Source organism: Vombatus ursinus, unplaced genomic scaffold (genome assembly GCF_900497805.2).
Source record: "Vombatus ursinus unplaced genomic scaffold, bare-nosed wombat genome assembly UNPS02014599.1, whole genome shotgun sequence".
Taxonomy (NCBI): Eukaryota; Metazoa; Chordata; class Mammalia; order Diprotodontia; family Vombatidae; genus Vombatus; species Vombatus ursinus.
Genome location: NW_020954377.1, coordinates 142,056 through 161,101, shown reverse-complemented (window position 1 = coordinate 161,101; position 19,046 = coordinate 142,056). Strand labels below are relative to the sequence as shown.

Genomic DNA, 19,046 nt, shown 5'->3' with positions numbered 1-19,046 from the left:
TGTGTGTGTGTGTGTGTGTGTGTGTGTGTGTGTGTGTGTGTGTGTGTAGGTATGTATGTATAAGCATTTGTGTGTGTGTATATATATATATGTATGTATATATGTATATATATATATATATGTCACTTGCCAACTGTTAACCATTCAGCAGACATTTATTAAGCACCAACTATGTACCAGGCACTGCCCTCAAGAAGCTCACAGTCTAGTGTGGGAACCAGCATGTATAGAACTAGGTACATGCAAGGTGCATGTAGTGTAGACAGACAGACAATCTTAGAGGGAAAGGCACCAGCAGGAAGAGGAGAACTCTTTTTAAAGTTTTGTTGTTGCTTCTTGTTTGTATACCACTGACATTTTCCCTGGGACATCCCTAAGCCCCATTGAATCTAGGAGAGATGTATCTTGAAGGCAAGTCTCCATATTCAGGAGCATTTGACACTCAGCCTTTATGCTCAGGAAAGAAGAAATAGAATTTGCAAGCTTACTCTTTTTTCACCTCTCAAGGAAGGTCTCTGATTTCTTCAGCCTGGGGAATTCCTTCTGCCAACACAGAAACCCGCCTATGAGGATGGAGTTAAGTCCTAGGAGTTGCCTGAGGTCATGAGTAACCACTAAGAAGTGCTTGCCCGCTAGGTGGTGCAGTGGAGAGAGCACCAGCCCTGGAGTTAGGAGGACCTGAGTTCAAGTCTGGCCTCAGACACTTGACACTTACTACCTGTGTGACCCTGGGCAAGTCACTTAACTCCAATTGCCTCACCCCACCCCCCCAAAAAAAGTACTTGCCCAGCTCGCTGGCTAGTGTCAGCCTGAATTTGAACCCAGATCTTCACATCCATTTTCTCATGTGACCTTCATTATTTATGTACTCAGTTTTCCTGTTTAGACACAGCCACGTTTACTTAGAGTGGCCTGTTTTATCTCCGCAGCAATAAAGTGAGGATGAAGTAGAATTCCGCTGCTGCTGAAGATAGCACTAGTTTTAGGTGAGATTACCTCCCTAAGACTTGGGTCTGAATCCCATCACAGCAACTTGTTAAGCCCAGGATGGCAGTTTCCACCTCCTGGAGTGATTAGGAGGCTCCAAAGCACTAACTTGATGTCATCATTGTCATTATTGTTCCTACTGTGACCTCAGCTAAAGAATTTCTCCTCTTTCTGTCTCAGTTTCCTTATCTGTAAAATGAAGGTGTTGTACCAGATGAGCTCCAAGGTCCCTTCCTTCTGTAAAACTTATGGTTCCCCTCCCCCATTAGTCCCCACCACCCCATCACTTGCCCCTGAAGAGATGGCCTCTATCACTGGCCTGGTCTTCCCTGCTCCTGTGCCTTGGGTTTCCCCTATCTTCAGACCCGGGCTTTACCACAGCAGGTGTGGAATCACACCTTCCTCATCCTCACCTTCAGCCGCAGTAAGAAACAGGGCCCACGCGGGCACTCCTCCTGCTGTGTCTAGACAATGGGACAGCCTGAGTGTTGAGCAAACAAGACCGTCTTCCCACCTGCTTTGTAGGTCGGCTTTTGGCTGTGTCTGCCAAGTGTCGAGCTAAGGTGTGGGGTGGCAGCCAAAGAAACAGGCCCAGAAAATTTTTTTTTTTTTGCTTATTTGAAAATCAACTTTTTAAAAAAATTTTTTTATTAATTTATTTTGATTGATCAATAATCACTTCCATATGCTTTTGAGTTTAAAATTTTTCTCCCCCTTCCTCCCCACCACCCTCCCCAAGACGGCGCACAATCTGATATAGGCTATACATTTACATTCACATTAAACATATTTTCACATTAGTGATGTTGTAAGTAGAAATGAAAACCAACAGGAGGAACCGTCAGGAAGAGGAAACAAAACTCGACAGAAGAGAAAAAAAAATAACAATTCGGCTTCCATAGTTCTTTGTTTGAGTGTGGATAGCATTTTCCATCACAAGGCCTCTGGAGATGTCTTAGATCCTTGTATTGCCAGGAAGGGTTAAGTTTATCAATATTAGTCATCGCACAACATGGCTGTTATTGTGTACAACGTTCTCCTGGTTCTGCTCACTTCACTCAGCCTCAGACCATACAAGTCTTTCCAGGTTTTTCTGAAGTCAGCCTGTTCATGATTTCTTATAGCACAGTAGTATTCCATCACATTCATATACCACAACTTGCTCAGCCATTCCCCAATGGATGGACATCCTCTCAATTTCCAATTCTTTGCCACCACAAAAAGAGCTGCTCTGAATATTTTTGTACATGTAGGTCCTTTTCCCATTTGTGTGATCTCTTTGGGATATAGCCCTAGAAGTGCTATTGCTGGGTCAAAGGGTATGCCCATTTTTATAGCCCTTTGGTCATAGTCCCAAATTGCTCTCCAAAATGGTTGGATCATTTCACAACTCCACCAACAATGCATTAGTGTTCCAATTTTACCACATCCTCTCCAACATTTATCATTTTCCTGTTTTGTCATGTTAGGCCCAGAGAATTTTCATGATGGTCCCAGAGTCTCTTAGTGAGTTAGCGGCACGCAGCGTCCGCCTGGGCACTAACTTCTCATGATGTTGTTGTGTTTTAAAGAGTGAATAAGCATTTGTGAAAGCATTGTGATGTGCCAGGCACCATGCCAAGGGCTGGGGCTGTTAATGCAAACAGAAAGAAAGCCTCTGCCCTCTGACAGCTTATGTCTGGGGCGGGAGGGGGGCAAAGGGGTGGCTGCCAGGGAGGGGGCTTGGGATGGACCCCCCGGGCCGTCGGTCAGTTTGTCCTCCAGGATTGGAGGTATTGATTTAGCTGTTGTTCTTAGAGCTAGAGGTGGAGTGTAGTGAAGACGTTGGGAGGGGGAGGGAAGGGGAGAAGGTTTGTCACAGGACAGAGCCAGCTGGGTCTGCTTCAGGGTAATGAAGGGCGCTCATCGTGGGGAAAGTAGGCTACAGGAGAGGAGTGGAGTCAGGCTGGAGGTGAGGCAGAAGGGCATGTCAGTGGCCAGGGAGTGACCCGTGTGGCAGGTCTGGATTGGGCTAATCATGGAGGATAGATGAGTTATAAAGGACAGTTACTCCAGCAGACCCTGAAATCCCCAGAGTGTCAATGACAGGGCGAGGGGAGGGGCTAACCAGGGCGCAGAATGGTCGCTAATTCAACTCTTCTTTTTCCCTTAGTTCTGTTATCCATCTGTTCCCTGCTCTGCGACCCCAACCCTGATGACCCCTTGGTTCCTGAGATAGCCCACACCTACAAAGCAGACCGAGAGAAGTAAGCCCTCGCTTTGAGTTTCTCATTTTCCCCATAACTGACTAAACAAGTGCCAGTGCTTGGGCAGGCCCACTCTTGTCCTCAGGTCTACCTGCGGAAGGTTGTTTCTCACTGCTTCTTCATAATAAGGGATTTCGACTGAGCCACAGGTCACCGGTGACAGCTCTGTTTTGCAAGAAACCCACCAACTGTTACAGTCAGTTGGCAAAAAGACAGTGTAGGCTAGTGGATGGAGGCCTAAATTATAAGCAGGAACTCTGCTTGGGTCCTCCACCCAGTTTGTCTGATGGCTCTAAGGAGGAAGAAGAGGATGGTCAGCTGCTTCAGGACATCAGTTTGATGCCTTTTCTGTAACTTACCAGCTGCCACAGTTGAAATCCTGAAAGTTTGAAAAAATGTTTCCCCCAAGTGGTCCTGCCAAGCTTGGCTGGTGGCAGATGGAGGTCCAAGAACCAGGGCTCTTCGGGGCACCTGTGGCAGAGAGCATTATGGGCATTTCGGTCAGTGCACAAGCCTGCCACGTGCCAGGCTCTGTTCTAGGCACCGGGCTACAAGCACAAAGCGAAATGTCCTTTACTTGCAAAGGGCAAACATTTTTAATGGGGGAGATAAGTACACTTAAAAACATATTAAGCATAGTCTTCCCTCTTCCGGTGGCGGACCTGACAGAAATTAAAAATGGTTCAGCGTCTGACATATCACCGTAGGCTGTCCTACCATATAGCTTCCAACAAAACTAGGCTGTCACAAAGCCCGGGTAACAGAATTGTTTACCTTTATACCAAGAAAGTTGGGAAAACACCAAAATCAGCCTATGGTGTGTGCCCAGGAAGACTTCGAGGTGTTCGTGCAGTGAGACCTGAAGTTCTTATGAGGCTGTCAAAGACAAATAAGCATGTCAGCAGGGCTTATGGTGGCTCCATGTGTGCAAAATGTGTCTGTGACAGGATCAAGCGTGCGTTCCTGGTTGAGGAGCAGAAAATTGTTGTGAAGGTGCTGAAGGCACAAGTGCAGAGTCAAAAAAGTAAATAAAAAGGATGTTTTCTGAATAATAAAGGAAATTAAAATGTGAAAGAAAATATGTATTAAGCATAAATATAAAATGAATGAATAGACGTGACTCCAGAATAGTTAAACAGAAGATAGTTTGGGAGGAAGAGCACTGGGGAGGGGCCCGGGGAATCAAGAAGGGCTCCATGCAGAAAGTGGTGGTGGGGAGATTCCTGGCGGGGGGGCAGGACCATTCCCGGCAGGGTGCTTGGCCCCTGCCACCGCCTGGAGGTGGGAGACGACGTGCTGTGGTGAGTGATGAGGTGCAAGGACAGGTTTGGGTGAATCGCACAGCGCGGGAGCGGGGTAACATCCAGTGAGGCCAGAAGGTTAGAGAGAAGACAGGCTTTACAGCTAAATAGAGGAGTCCTGGTGAGATGCGACCAGAGGCATGGGGATGGCTAACAAACACACTGGGTAGCTAGTGCTAGGTTTGAGAAGCCATTGAGCTCCGTTCCTGACCGACTCTGACTTCTCATGTGGTGGCTGCATTCAAAAGGCAAATGCCACTGTCACTTCAAGCACCTGGCCTGGCAGAATCCACACCAGACACAGCATGGAAACCGCGGCATGAATCTAAAAAGTCGGCAAACTGTGTGGCCTCAGAGAAGACGGGCACACACACATTCATTGATTGCTGATAGAGTCGCAAACTTGTATGATATTTTTGGACAACAATCTGGCAGTTAAAATTACAAAAAATGATCACACTCTGACTCAGTAATTCCATTGTTTGCAATACACCCTGAAAGTGTTATCAAAACAACTTTTTTTTAAAAAGCTATCTGTTCAAAGATTTTCATAGCAGGATTATTTGTAATTGGAAAAAAAAACAAAACTGGAGGTAACCCAAGTGTTACATAGTAGCAGAATGGTTAAATTCATTGTGGTACATTGATTTAATGGAATTATATTATAGACCAGCAGATATAGACTATAATACAAAGAAATATAAAGAAATCTGGGGAAGACCTTTGTGAATTTAATTAAGCATAGAAAGTGGAAGCCAAAGACTGACGGCAGCTGCTTGAGGCAAAATGCCTGAGAATGAATGGACAGAGCCCTGATGGAGACCCTCAGAGAGGGGCTGCAAAGTTAGGGGAGTCTTATATGTTGGTATTAATTAACTGTAAGTGGTTGCAAAGCAGATTTAATTAGTTAAATTGACATTCAATATTAATTATAACTGTTCAAAGAGAAATCGGATGTGGGAAAAAAAGCTTAAAAACAGTAGCTGGTCCAGTTGGACATTGATAACTGCTGAAACATCTAGAGAAGAGATCACTTTAAAAAAAATTAACAAGAATTTGTTTTCTCTCCCTCCCACCCATCCCCACTTCCTCATCACAAACATGCATAGTCAAGCAAAACAGATCTCTCCATTGGCTTGTTCTGGAGTCCTGTGCACCTGGAGTCCATCCAGTGCCTCTCAGGAGGTGAGACCCTGAGCCTCCAGTCCTGGGCTTCTGCCTTAGGCTGAGCGCTTGAGGCTGGACCATCACTTTCCCAGCTTGTTCTCACCACCGAGCCCACGCTGCTTGTTACCGACTTAAGCGTGTTGACTGTTGGACATCTGTTTAACATCTCATTTGAGAACCTGAAAAAAGGCAGGTAGATGGAGGGCTCTTTGCAACCACATGCTTATTGAATTCTGGAGGACAGCCTTTTATTTTTTTCCCTTTTGACATATTTTTCTGGCCCACTTCATGTTTAGATTTATTTCTCTTTAACTGGTGTGGTTTCTCAGTATTTTGTCTTTGTTTTCTGAGTCAGTGCAAAAATGTGTCAAATTTCACTGGGCTTTTTTTTTTAACACTCAAAATCCATTCTTTCAATAGCAAGAATTACAGAAACACCCCCAGCTGTACTTTAAGTTCATTACTGATAAATGTCAGTCTCCCTTTGAAAAGGGAGTATGATTTACCAAGTGAGATTTCTCCAAAGTCCCATGGGGAAAGCCCCAGAACTTTCTGCTGCTCACACTGGGATCCCCCGATTAAAACTGGCTTTTTTGCTATCTTTTTCACAATAGGCTCTAATTTAACACTTCACGTCACTTTCTGAGGCTCGATCAAACCACTATTTTTGCTTTGCCTATTCAAATATAAAATTAATTTTCATTTTTCTCAGATAACATCAGCTTGGGCTTTTCCTACTGCCCATATTACATCATCACACTAGAATAGGGGAAGAGAATCAGGAGATAGATTGGGTGGCCCTTGAGGAAGTGACAAATGGCCTTCTGGGCTGGACCCCCCAGCCAACAGGTAGGAAAATCAGATCTGAGTTGTCGTTGTGGCTTCCGTGACTTAGAGTCCTTGGGTTTTCGAGAGAATTGGAAGCAAGAAGAAAGATTTTTGCCTCTCCTGTAGCATTGAGAACCTCTGCCCTTTTTCTTCTAGGTACAACAGATTGGCCAGAGAATGGACCCAGAAATACGCCATGTAAATGCCATGAAGATTTGACTCTTTACAAGCTAAGAAGTTAACCTTTCAGAACAGTCTCTTAGTGGAAACTCTGGCTTGTCCACTGTTTACTTGATGTCATGAGCCATTTGCAAGGAGTCTCCTCCTACTCTGTGAACGGACCCTGGTTTCCCTTTGGCTTTTGTCTCAACTTGGCGTCACCACCTGCAGCCGTTTGGGTTCTAACAGCTTCCTGCCTTTGATGCCAAAATCAGTAGCCACTTTGATTTACAGATTTTTAGCCTGATTCAAACTGGAATCCACCTTCCACTCCCACTCCCTTGACCTTCTCTTGGAATGGCAGAAATGCACGCATTCCTTCCTTTAGTCTTTCCTCAGGGTGGCATGTGCCCTTCACGCTGCACAACAGGAACTGTGCAGCTTCCTGATAAGCTGTCCTAACAGAACCAAGTACTAGCCTGGTGTGCCCAAGAGAGCCGGATGAAATTTCTCTTAGTTTTCAGTTTACTGAAGAACTCTATCCAAAGAGGAATCCCAACCCTCAGGGACTTTGCATGGGATTGGAAATGGTTTGGCGGTGAAATGAATTCATGGCTGGATTTTTCCATTGTCTCCAAGTAAAGGAGGACAGTATGATTGGTCAGTCTTCATATGCAGTAGGAATCACAGTCTCACTTTTTTAGACTCAGAAGCAGGAGATCTGAAGCACCTGTCAATAATAACCAAGTGCTCATTTCCAGTCTTGCTCACAGAATTACCAGAAAAAAAAAATCATGAGATTTGGAAAGATGTAGGATTGTGTCGTTTGAAGATCATGGAAGACCCTGAGGCCCTGCAAATGAAAGGAGAGAAGGTCAGAAGGTGGAGAGTGTTTCATTTGTTAGGAAAAAAAAGTCAAAAAGGGATGGCGCTCTGGCAGAGAGACTTCTATTGTGAATAAATCTGTCATTTTCCCTTTGACATAATCCTTGAATTATTCAAAGGGGCAGCTCCACTTTTATACTCACATTTCTGTTTTCATTCAGAAGACAAAGTTTGGAAGCTCTGTCCAGGTTCTTTAGAAACCTCAACAGAAATGGTTCCTTGGGCCTTTCGGCTCAATTAGCTTTCAGGTTTCAACATTTCTATTAGAGTTGGAATAAATGAAGAAGTAAGGTATTGGTTGCCTTTATAGTTTTGTGAGTATTCTAGCAAGAAAATGAGCAGATTGGTTGTTTTTTTTTTTTAACCTTAGCTAAACCTTCTCAAAGAGAAGCAAAATGCATTATTTCAAAACCCAAGATTATGATTTACTTGTCTCTGTTCTCTGCTGGTTCTCAGAGTTGCTTTGCACTCCTTGGGTTTCTCCACGATAGAACAGTAATGTTTGGGGGAGTCCATGGGAGCCGAGTGACTGTAACTATGCAAATAGCAAATGACCCAGCCAAACAATTGCAGGTTTAAAGAAAAGATAAATGGATTTGTTAAACCCTCAACTTGAAGGGCAGCTGATTACTTTTCTGAAAAATTGGCTGAGTGCAGAGACTCAGAAGTTATCGTTACATTATTGCCAAAAGATTTCTCAGAGGAAGCTGGCTAAGGTCAGCTCCTTGTGGAAGGCAGAGCAGCTGGGATGGGCCTTGCCTACTGCTGTGCCTTGTTTAGACAGGCCCCTGTCCAGCTGCTCCCCTGTTGCCATAAGATGGTGTTTCCTTGTCTTGGGATTTCCTGTGCCCCGGATACCTCCTCTTGTCTCATCACTCCTTTCCAGTCATTTTTAAACTAACCAATAAATTAAAAATGTAAACATATCAGGTACTAAGAGTGTGCACCAGGCCATCATTATGGTGTTAGTATGGAAAGAGTCACTCTGAGGAGCACAGTGGCAGTAATGACATGGGCCTTAGAGCTTGTGTGCGCTCACTGTTTGCTGACACTGCATCGTGTATCTAAGGATCACAAAGCACTTGCAACTTGGACTTGTGTAGCACGTTGTGAGAGGGAGAAGAAGGGACTGGTTCACATTTTGCTGTTGGGGATATGGAGGCCCAGAGGAGGGGCTGCCCAACATACTGGAAGCCAAAAAGAGCCACAGAATGTTGGAGCTAAGAGAAATCTTAAGAGATCCAGTGCCCCAATTTTACAAACGAAGAAAGCTTGCTTGAAGTTACATAGCGTGGACTTAGCAACCTAGTGACTACTAAAAAATGCCTTCTGAAAAAGCGTTGTTGTTTTTTTAACCCGTTTAATCAAATTTTAAAAATTAAGTCTTCTTTTACCTAAGAGATTTCATGGGTTCTAAAACAAGTGAAATCAGGTCTTTGTTTCCTCCTCTGACATCTGTCTTCACTCAGTCTTTGCTGGGAGCTGTTGGCAAGCCTATACTAGGCACTGGAGATTCAGACACTCCTGAGCTGGAGCCACAGAGACCATGTCATCTTTACCCCAGCTAGTCCAGCGGGTTCTCTTTCTCTAGTAAAGTCACCAAACCTGTCTTCTTTCAAGGGCAAAAGCCATCGGATGTAGAGCTAGACAAGACCTTGGAAATCATGTGGTCTAACCTGCTTCTTTGACAGATGAGGAACTCAGTGTGAGAAAAACGCATGAGGGCAGGCCCTGTTCCACAGGGTAAAGAGGTCTTGATTCCAAACAGACTGCTGTTCTCTAAAAATTCCCAGGTAATCACCACTCCCTGCACTTAGGACCCCCTTTCCAGGGGAAGAGACCCATGTTTGCAACAGAATAGTCAGCTAGCTATGTAGCTTTTTTCCTCCTTTTCCTAAAGGCATGATTGATGTCCATAATCCATATAGACAGACTCATCGTGTTCCTAGAGGACCTTGCCATTTAGAATTCTGGTTGCTATATGGGAGTAGGATTGGCATCCTTGGATTTTACAGAAGGTGAATTTGAGAAATTTACAAACATGATCCTGTTAGAGGACAGAGAAGGAAGAGGTGGCATTTCAGATCAGTCTGACCAGAGAGGCATTTCACCAGGCTGTGCTGCCCCCAAGGTCACTTTCTGAGCAAGCAGAAGCACAGCTTGGTTCTAAGCTACCTCATCACACTTTCTTAGGGATTTCTTTGAAAAGCCAGTGCCAGCCTTCTTGGAGTGGCACATTGGCAGCTTTCTGTGCTCACTGGCTCTGAGGTCATCCTCAGAATTTAGGAGAGGGGCTCAAGATGACACAGATCTTCTCAATTCTCCTGTCCTCTTTATGAATTTACTTGTTTATGACTCATTCTGGTTGTTTCGGTTTTCCTCCTGAGTAGCACTGGAGGGAAGGGGTGGAGCTATAGCTGACTTGTCAGGGAGTACTAGCCGTGTCCTCTGAAGACTGGAAATTGTGAGAGAGTCAGCCCTGGGCATCGGTCGCCAAGTAGCACTGAGAACCAAGGGCCAGGTTGGTTGAAGCTTCCTGTGGCCTAAGCTTGGGCCTATGCCAGATTTTCTCTCAGAATGTGCTTGTATCTCCCATCCCTATGTCAGCCTTGAGAAATAGGACAGATAGTAAAGAACCAGCTAGTCTCTATGGCAGTTTGCTGGCTTCAGTCCCAAAATTCTCTTGACTTTCCTCCAGGAAAGGCCCCCGCCAAGGGCCCATGAAATGTTTATATCAGAGAAATGAATGCATTTCATATGGCTTCCTTGGTTGATCCTCACTGCTCAAGGGCCTCAGATGCCCTCTGAGAAGTTAGGCCACAGCTTCTAAAGGTGAGAAACTTATGTCAGCTAAGATTCACAGGTTAAACACCTCCCAACCCCCAAGAAAAATGAACAGAGTACCTGTAGATAGTAAAAGAGGACAGAATTAGCTTTGAACTGCCATGGATGAGACTGCCAGGAGCCCATTTATTGAGTCATCCACATTAGAAACTATGTTGATTTATTCAGGCCTTTTTGGAGCACCCCAGTGCTTGCATAGCACTAGTCGGTACTCCAGGGAAGGGGCTGGCCACCAGAGAGAGTCCAGCCCTCCAAGAGTTTACATTCTAGTTAGTTGGAAATTCAGGGTATGCACATAAAGCAGTAGATTAAGTCCAGGATGAGTGTTAAAGACCAGAAGGGTCACTTGGAGTTCATGTGAGAAAAGCCTTGTGGAGACTTGAGTTAAAACTTAATGGAGAGGGGGCAGCTAGATGGTACAGTGAATAGAGCACCGGCCCTGGATTCAGGAGGACCTGAGTGCAAATGCGGCCTCAGACACAAAACACTTAACTAGCTGTGTGACCCTGGGCAAGTCCCTTAACCTCATTGCCTAGCCAAAAAAAACCCAAAAAACAAACAAACAAAAAAAAACTCAGTGGAGGGGATCTGTGCAGGTGAAGGGCTGGAGGCATGGCCCAAGCCAAAGCTTTAAGTGAGAAATAAGTAAGATTTGTTTGGGGGATGTGGAGGAGCTGTCCTTGTTGAAATGAATGATTCATTTGAGGGAGTAGAGAGAGGTAGAGGTCTCTGGGTTCAGTGGGGAAGGGCATGATGGAGGAGGCTTCAGGTTCTAACCATCATTCCCTTGTCGTCCCTTGGCATACCTAAGGAGTAGAGTAAAGCTCTGCTATGTTTATGTAGGAAGTAAAGGGGAAAACTCATCAGAATCTGGGGGCTGGTCTCAGATGTGTGTGTGTGTCTGTCTCTGGACTGTGTATCAAGGAGCAATAACAATTCTTTTCAGGGCATTGCAAACTGCACCTTCTAGCCATGGAAATAGATGAGGCAGATCACTTAGCCGTGGGAGCTTTAGCACTATTTCAGACCAGGCCAAAGTATGCAAGCTGAAAGCCAGCCAGTACAGATTGTTGAGAGCCACTTATTTAGAGATTGCATTTTTTTAACCTGTGAAATGCTAAGAGGTAATTGTCCTCGAATGTCTCAAAAATTCAAAATGCATTGGTCATGTTAAAGAACGTACTGGTATTAGGTTGTGTACCCTGTGTGTTAAAATGTGGACTGTCAGACTGTAAAACAGGCAATTTGCTGAAATCAGCATCCTCCTCGTGATTTCACTTCCGTGTGTGTGCGTGTGTGGCCAGCCCACCCTACATTTTCTTTCGATCTCTTCTTATCTGAAGAGCGTACTCCAGGGAATTGGGGCAGATATGAGCACATCACCTGGGCTTTGGGCATCTGTGAGAATCCCAAGAAACTGGAAAGGCTTATGTTGTAGGAATGAGGGTCACCCTTCCTTTGGACTGCAAAAAAGGACTGGGTCACCAAGAACACCACACTTCCTCTTCTCTTTGGAGGGCTCTGCCCCTTCTTGGGAGCCCAGATGGACTTTACTAATGGAACCTCAGTCTGCAGTCCCTCGAAGCTGTCTTTGGTCTGCCTGCCGCTGCTGCCTGGAAGAAAGCAAGCCATGACATGTGGTCACACAGAACCATGATCAAACCTGAGAACCCCTTGTCTCCTGGTTTTTCCACACTCCTCCAGATGCCTAGCACACTCATTATTCCCTACCCTCCCTCCTTGCCCCCTCCCCACCCCACCATCCAGTGCTTATTGTTGCTCAAACCACAGCAGTCAATTACTGTGAAGGGTTTGTGTCTTTTTTTTCTCCCCAAGATTGTGAAGTATCCATTTGCTGAACCATATTTGCCATTTGCCTCACACCATGTGGAGTGGACACAATTCCTTTTTAAGCTAGGAAAAGCAGAGACTGAAACCTCTCCAGCCTCTGCAATACTGTGGCCACATGTTGGTTTGAGCAGGGAAACGTCATCCTGGAATTCTGCTGAAATATGATATTATTGCTAACTGTGAATCTTCTGTTGATGCATAAGTTAAATAAACAGTGGTCCTTTCTTACTGGTCTTGCCGTGCCTTTTAAGAACAGCCTGTTTTCTGATGCTGTCTGTGTGTGTTCTTTGACTCTCATGAATTGCAGAGAATGACAACTTCAAGAATCCCCCTTTATTGCCCCACCAGAACCCTTGAAGATGTTTAGAATATGAACCAAGTAGTTACAGAGAATTTAGACAATGAAGCTGGTCTAGTAGGGTCAGGTCCTGCCAGGTCAAATTTAAGGCAGTGGTAAAGCCTCTGGGGAAAAGTAGAATGTGAATTAAATGTGCAATGTAAGTTTAGACCTAGGAGGAGAGGGGAGAGAGAAACCCAAATAAAACCCATAACAAAAGAATAACATTATGAAATCAAATGAGAATTTAGGCAGAGAGAATGAAATCCTAAAAAGCTCATTGGATTTAACATCCTTAACATGGGAATGAGCCAGCAAAAGACACATGGAAGAAAAGACGTCTAGTGAAGGTGAGAAAAGATGACATTGAGATTGGTTCTAGGTGCCACATTCAGGAAGGATGTTGATATGTTGGATGGCAACTAGAGGAGGGGAACCAAAATGGTGAAGGGCCTTAAATCCATGCCTTCTGAGGATACATTAAATGACTCGAGAAGAAGCAATAGAGGAGACCTTGTAACTGTCCTTCAGCATTTCAAGGGCTGTTAAATGGAAGAGGAGACATACTTGTTCTGCTTGGCCCCAGATGTCAGAAAGAAGAGTAAGGGTAGAAGTGGCAATGAGGAAAATGTAGGTTTGATGCAAGGAAAAACTTTCTAACAATTTGAACCACCAAGAAGTAGAATGGGCTGTTGGGGCAACGAGGTGGTGAAGCCCTGGAGTCAGAAGGACCTGAGTTCAAATCCAGCCTCAGACACTTAGTAGCTGTGTGACCCTGGGCAAGTCACTTAACACCAATTGCCTCAAAAAATAAAAATAAAAAGAAGTAGTGGGCTATCTCAGGAGGTAGTAAGTGGCCTCCACTGGAGATCTGTAAGCAAAAGAATGGTGACTACTTGGGGATGAACAGGAAGCAGTTCTTGTTCAGGTATGGTGTGGATTAATGAAGTCCCTTCTAATTCCAATTCTGTAGAGAAGAGAAACAATTTAAAGATAGTTGATTGATACTTTTTATTTGAAATGGTGGCGAAAAATGGATCCGTGAGTAGAGATGTGTGAATTCTAATAAAATATCCTAGCCCATGAGCACTCAATAAATTTATGCCGTCATTGTTCCTTATTGCTGGTGGTGGGCATGAGTGGTACAGTGAGGCAATATTTGCTGTTTTTGCTTAATGTTTACTATTTTTAAATTTTCTTAATTTGTATAATTTTGCTATTTTTTAATTTAATATTTGCTATTAATTTTTTCCTTGAGAAGTAATGATGTTTGAGACTTAATCAGCTCAAGGGACTTCAGGGCTATTGACTTAACTTGCTGATGGCCTACACACAAAAAGCCTGTACAGGAGTCAGGACACTTCTCTTTGCCCAGCCTTCTGATTAGCAGACCATCATGACCAACGGAAAGGCAGGGAAGCTGCACCCAGCTGAATCAGTGCTGAACTTTTCCCTCTTGTAGGTAACTATAAACATTTTGTTAACTGGTAGATGGCCTACAAGAATCGCTTTTCTTTCCAGTCTCAATCCTGAACTACCAGACTTGGCCTGCCTACCACAAGTGGTCTCCATGAAGCTGTAGTAAGTAGAATTGAAGAGGATCAAAGAAAGGGATGGAATTAAACACATAAAGATTGCTTACAACTTCTATGAGAATCAGTCTTTTCAGGTGAAAAAAAAAAAAAAGGGCAGGCACAGGGGAATAATGTAATTCACACTATCTACCCGATAGGGTTGTTATTGGGAGAGCATTTTTGTAAGTCTTCTATGTGAATGTTAAGGGGAATTATTATCATGGAATAGAAGATGGCCATTGGGGAAAAGATTTTAAATGTTAAATTTCCCAAGGAAAGGAAACTGGATTTGCACATTGTTTCTAAAGATGCCTTTTCCTCAAAGTCCAACTCTCACAGCCATACATTGCTACTGGAAAAACCATAGCTTTGACTATATGGACCTTTGTTGGAGAAGTGATGTCTCTCCTTTTTATTATGCTGTCCAGATTTACCATTGCTTTCCTTTCAAGAAGCAAGCGTCTTTTAATTTCATGGCTTCAGTTGCTGTCTACAGTGATCTTTGAGCCCAAAAATATAAATCTGACCCTGCTTCCATTTCTTCTCTCTCTGTTTGTCAGGAAGTGATGGGACCAGTTGCCAAGATCTTAGTTTTTGGATGTTAAGCTTCAAGCCAGCTTTTACACTCTCGTCTTTCACCCTCATCAAGAGGCTTCTCAATTCCTCTTCACTTTCTGCCATCAGAGTGGTATCATCTGCATATCTGAGATTGTTACTATTTCTCCTGGCAACTTTAATTCCAGTTTTTGATTCATCCAGCCTGGTATTTCACATGAAGTACTCTGCATCTAAGTTAAATAAATGAGGTGATAATATACAGCCTTGTGGTATTCCTTTTCCAATCTTAAACCAGTCAGCTGTTCCATGTTTCGTTCTAACTATTGCTCCTTGGCCCGCATACAAGATCCTCAGGAGGCAAGTAAGACGATCTGGTGCTCCCATCTCTCTGAGAACTCACCACATCTTGCTGTAATCCACACAGTGCAAGGCTTTAGTGTAGTCAATGAAGCAAAAGCAGATGTTTTTTCTGGAACTCCCTTGCTTTCTTAATAACCTAGCAAATGCTGGAGCAAGCAACAGCAGCATAGATTTATTACTGAAACCTGGGTCCCTCCTGATGGCACAGCCTCCCTGGCCTCCCTTTCTAGTACAGGCTGTACCTGTACTCATTCCCCTCAGCTGGCCAAGGAAGGGGAGTTGGAACACTCCTTGCTCCCCACTTCACTTCCAGGTTCTCCCCCTTCCTCCATCACCCAATAACCTTTCCTGCTTTGAGGTTTATGCTATTCATATCTTCCACCCAATCAAAATCCTGTTGTCTACTAGACACCTCACCCCCTCTGTTCACTCCAAAATCTTCCTCAATGAGTTGGGTACATGGCTCCCTCCTCCCCAACTTCTGCTCTCATACTTAGGAACTTCAACATACATAATGATTCTCCCTCAAACTAACCACTTAGATGCATGACCTACCCTTGCCTCATAAGCTAAGTCCTCCACTCCTCCCTTAGCCATACACAAAGATCTTGCCATCCATCACCCACAAATGTACTATTTCCATGTATAAAAATTCTGAAATCCTCTTGTCTGAACAGAATCTATTGGCTTTTAACATCTCCCTCTGCCATTACTTACAAAACCCTACTGTATCCAAACCATGACCTCCAGTACATCAACCCCTCAATTCTCTCCCAGGCCATTTCCTCTACACTAGCCACTCCCTCTGCTTCCATCTTGACGCTTGATAAACCAGGTCAACCCTATACTGTCTTCTTCTCTTGAATCCCTACCTCCCTTATCTTGTAAGGGGTATTCACCCATTATACCCAGCTATGCCTCAGCCTTGGATCATTCCCATCATCCACTGACTTTACTCCTACAAATGTGCTACTGAATGAAAATGGAGAAAATCATGTACCCTTTGTGACTTGCCTATTTCACAGGATTATTAGGCCAGTGTTTTTTACACCCTAAAAGCAGCATATAAATGGTTTGGTTGGCAACTCTAATTATCTTTGTAATTTCTGACATGCCTAAAATCATGAGAGGATCACAGATTCACTGAAGTATCTTCAGAAAGCGTGATGAGTTAGCTGGTCTCCACTGTAGAGACTTCCAAGTTATCCTAGCATGACTTAGAATGGATCTTTTCTCCATTTTTTCTGTGTTCAGTTCCAGTCATCCCCATTCATGGGCAAAAGTTGGGCATGGTCAACAATATCTCCAAGGTCTCATTCAGCTCAAACTCTACAGTGTGCCTGAGCAGGTAAATAGGCAAAAGGCATTTAACTGATGGTTTTGTGATTCTAAGAGGGAGAGTGAGGGAGACTGATAGCTACTTCTTTGCCTTCTAGTTGGCTGGCTTATGTGGTAGAGCTTACAGGTCCTCGGAGAGGCTCTAATTGGAAGGAGATCTCTCTGCCAGGACTAAGTTGGGGGTGGAGGAAAGACACAGGTTAAGCCTTTTCCTCTTCTAATACATCAGAGACAACTTTCTAGAATTCCCCACATTTGTACCTTAATGCTCTCATTTCCCTTGGTTTGGGTCTTCTCTTGACCATCAGACAAGCAACTCCTCATTGTCATGGTAGATATCTTTATGAGGTGCTGTGGCCCAAAACATTGGAAAAAACTTGTCACCTGGTGACCAACCTTCTAACGATGAACCTGAGGGTGGGGTGGGAGAAATACAGGCTAGACGTGGAATTGACAAAAGTTGCAGGGCCCTGGTATAAGGGAGCGAGTTTCCCCCACTCCATTCCATTCAATTTAGCAAACATTTATTAAATGCCTATTATGTACACAAGAACTCATTGTACCAAAACTCCAAATAGTTTCTGCCCCAAAGTACCTTACAGGCTACAAATATCCTGAGGGAGTTCATTGGAGAGTATATTCCAGACATGGGAAATAGAATATCATGTATAGGGATCAACTAATTAGCCATTTTGACTGGAAAAGAAATCGAGAAGGGGTGGACTAGAAAGGTAGATGGGAGAGGATTTCAAATTGTAGGCCCATGAGGAATTTGCATTTTATCCTAGAGGCAATAGGAAGCCATTGAGGACTTGTGACTGTATCTTAGGGATATCAATTATGTGACTTGGTGGAGAATAGGTTGGAAAGTGGAGAGACTGAAAGTAGGGAAACCTGTCAGAAGGCTATTGCAATAGTTCAGGTAGAGATCAAGTCAAGCCAATTAAACAAGCATTTATTAAGCTCTTATGCCAGGCACTGTGCTAAGTGCTAGGGATACAAAAAAAAAAAAAAAAAGATGTGTATGCTCTAAAGGATCTCACAGTCTAAGGGAAGGAGGGGGAATACAAGATGCAAACAACTATGTATAAACATGATATAGGTAGGATAAATTGGAGGTAATTTCCAAGGGAAGGCACTAGATTTAAGGGGAATCAGGAAAAGCTTCCTGTGGAAGGTGGTATTTTAGTTGGGAATTGAAACTAGGGAAGCCAGGAGGTGGAAATGAGGAAGAAGAGAATTCCAGGCACTGGAGACAGCTAGTGAAAATGCTAAGGTAGCCATGCACTGAAGAGGCATCGCCATCATAGTACATGGATCGCCATTGTCAGGTACAAAGACAATCCTATAAGAAAGGACCAAGAAGGGGCAGCTAGGTGGCGAAAGAGCACGGCCCTGAATTCACGAGGACCTGAGTTCAAATCCAGCCTCAGACCAAGCATTTGATACTTACTAGCTTGTGTGACCCTGGGCAAGTCACTTAACCCTAATTGCCTAAAAAAAAAAAATGCTAATGAAAATTCAGAGTAGGGGGGGATAGTGTTTTGTTTGAGGAAGAGCATGGAAAGACCATCATCTTGATGGATCAAGAATAAGAGGATAAATAAAGTATAAGAAGACCGGAGAAGTAGGAAGGGGCCAGGTTATGAAGGGCTTAAAAAGCCAAATAGGAGATTTTATATTTGATTCTGGAAATAACAGGGAGCCACTGGAGTTTTTTGAATTAGGGTGGGGGTGAGGTTCCAGAGGGTTAGATCTGCTCTTGAGGAAGATCACCTTGGTGGCTGAGTTGAGGATGGGCTGGAGTGAGAGACTTGAAGGGAGGCAGACCCTCCTCCTCCCATCACTCCAGCAGCTATCACAATAGTATTGCAATAGTACAGTTGTGAGGTGAGGGGGGGCCTGGACCAGAGTGGGGGAAGAGGTGAAATGGCCAGGCCAGGCACACAGCGTGGCTATGGGGTGGGGTGGGGTGGGGAGGAAGGGTTTGGGGAAAGAGACTGAGCTCTGTTTTGGGCAGGTTGGGTTTACCATCCGAAGTGGGCTGCGTGGGCAGCCTCCATCCGTCACCCTTCCATGACAGGAAGGATGGGGGTGCTGGGAGGAGGAGTGGCCTTGGGTTCTGTTCCGGTCCTGGTGAGTTTGGAGGGTCAGACTCGGAATGAAGAGACATGGATCCAAACCCTGCCGCGGACACTTGACCGCAGACCCCGGGCCGTATACGTGGAACCCCTCTGCCCTCCGAGCCCTCCTCTGTGGCATGAGAGCATCCCGGCGGGGATGGCTGTGCCAGCCGTTCAGACGTGAAGGAGCATAACGGGACCCCCGAGAGCCTGGCCCGGGCGGCCCGGATGCAGCCTGTGCCGGGGGGCCTTGGGGCGCCTCGAGCCCTTGGGGCACGCGGGGCTCGGGAGCACGTGCACCACCTCCCTCCTTTCCAGACTCCGCCCCTGCCCCGCCCCCACCTCTCACCTCCCTCCTCTCTCTTCTCCGAGCATGCGCGCCCGCCCCATACCCCGCCCCCTGCCTCCGCCGCCCGCCTCCCACCTCCCTGCTCGCCGCCGCCGAAGTCGCTTCCGGCTGCCAGGGGGCGGGGCCCATCCCGGAAGTG

The 19,046-nt window shown here is 45.0% G+C and overlaps 1 protein-coding gene and 1 pseudogene across 1 annotated transcript in view; both read left to right on the top strand.

The window, feature by feature from the left end:
• UBE2D4 (ubiquitin conjugating enzyme E2 D4 (putative)) overlaps positions 1 to 7,867 on the top strand; it is a 33,617-nt gene extending 25,750 nt beyond the window's left edge. The window contains exons 6-7 of the mRNA XM_027861242.1: positions 3,140 to 3,233; positions 6,686 to 7,867. Coding sequence (XP_027717043.1) covers positions 3,140 to 3,233; positions 6,686 to 6,731 — 140 coding nt within the window. The 3' untranslated portion in view covers positions 6,732 to 7,867. The remainder of the gene's footprint in view (positions 1 to 3,139; positions 3,234 to 6,685) is intronic.
• On the top strand, positions 3,889 to 4,265 carry LOC114042557 (annotated as a pseudogene).
• Positions 7,868 to 19,046: the final 11,179 nt, after the last annotated feature.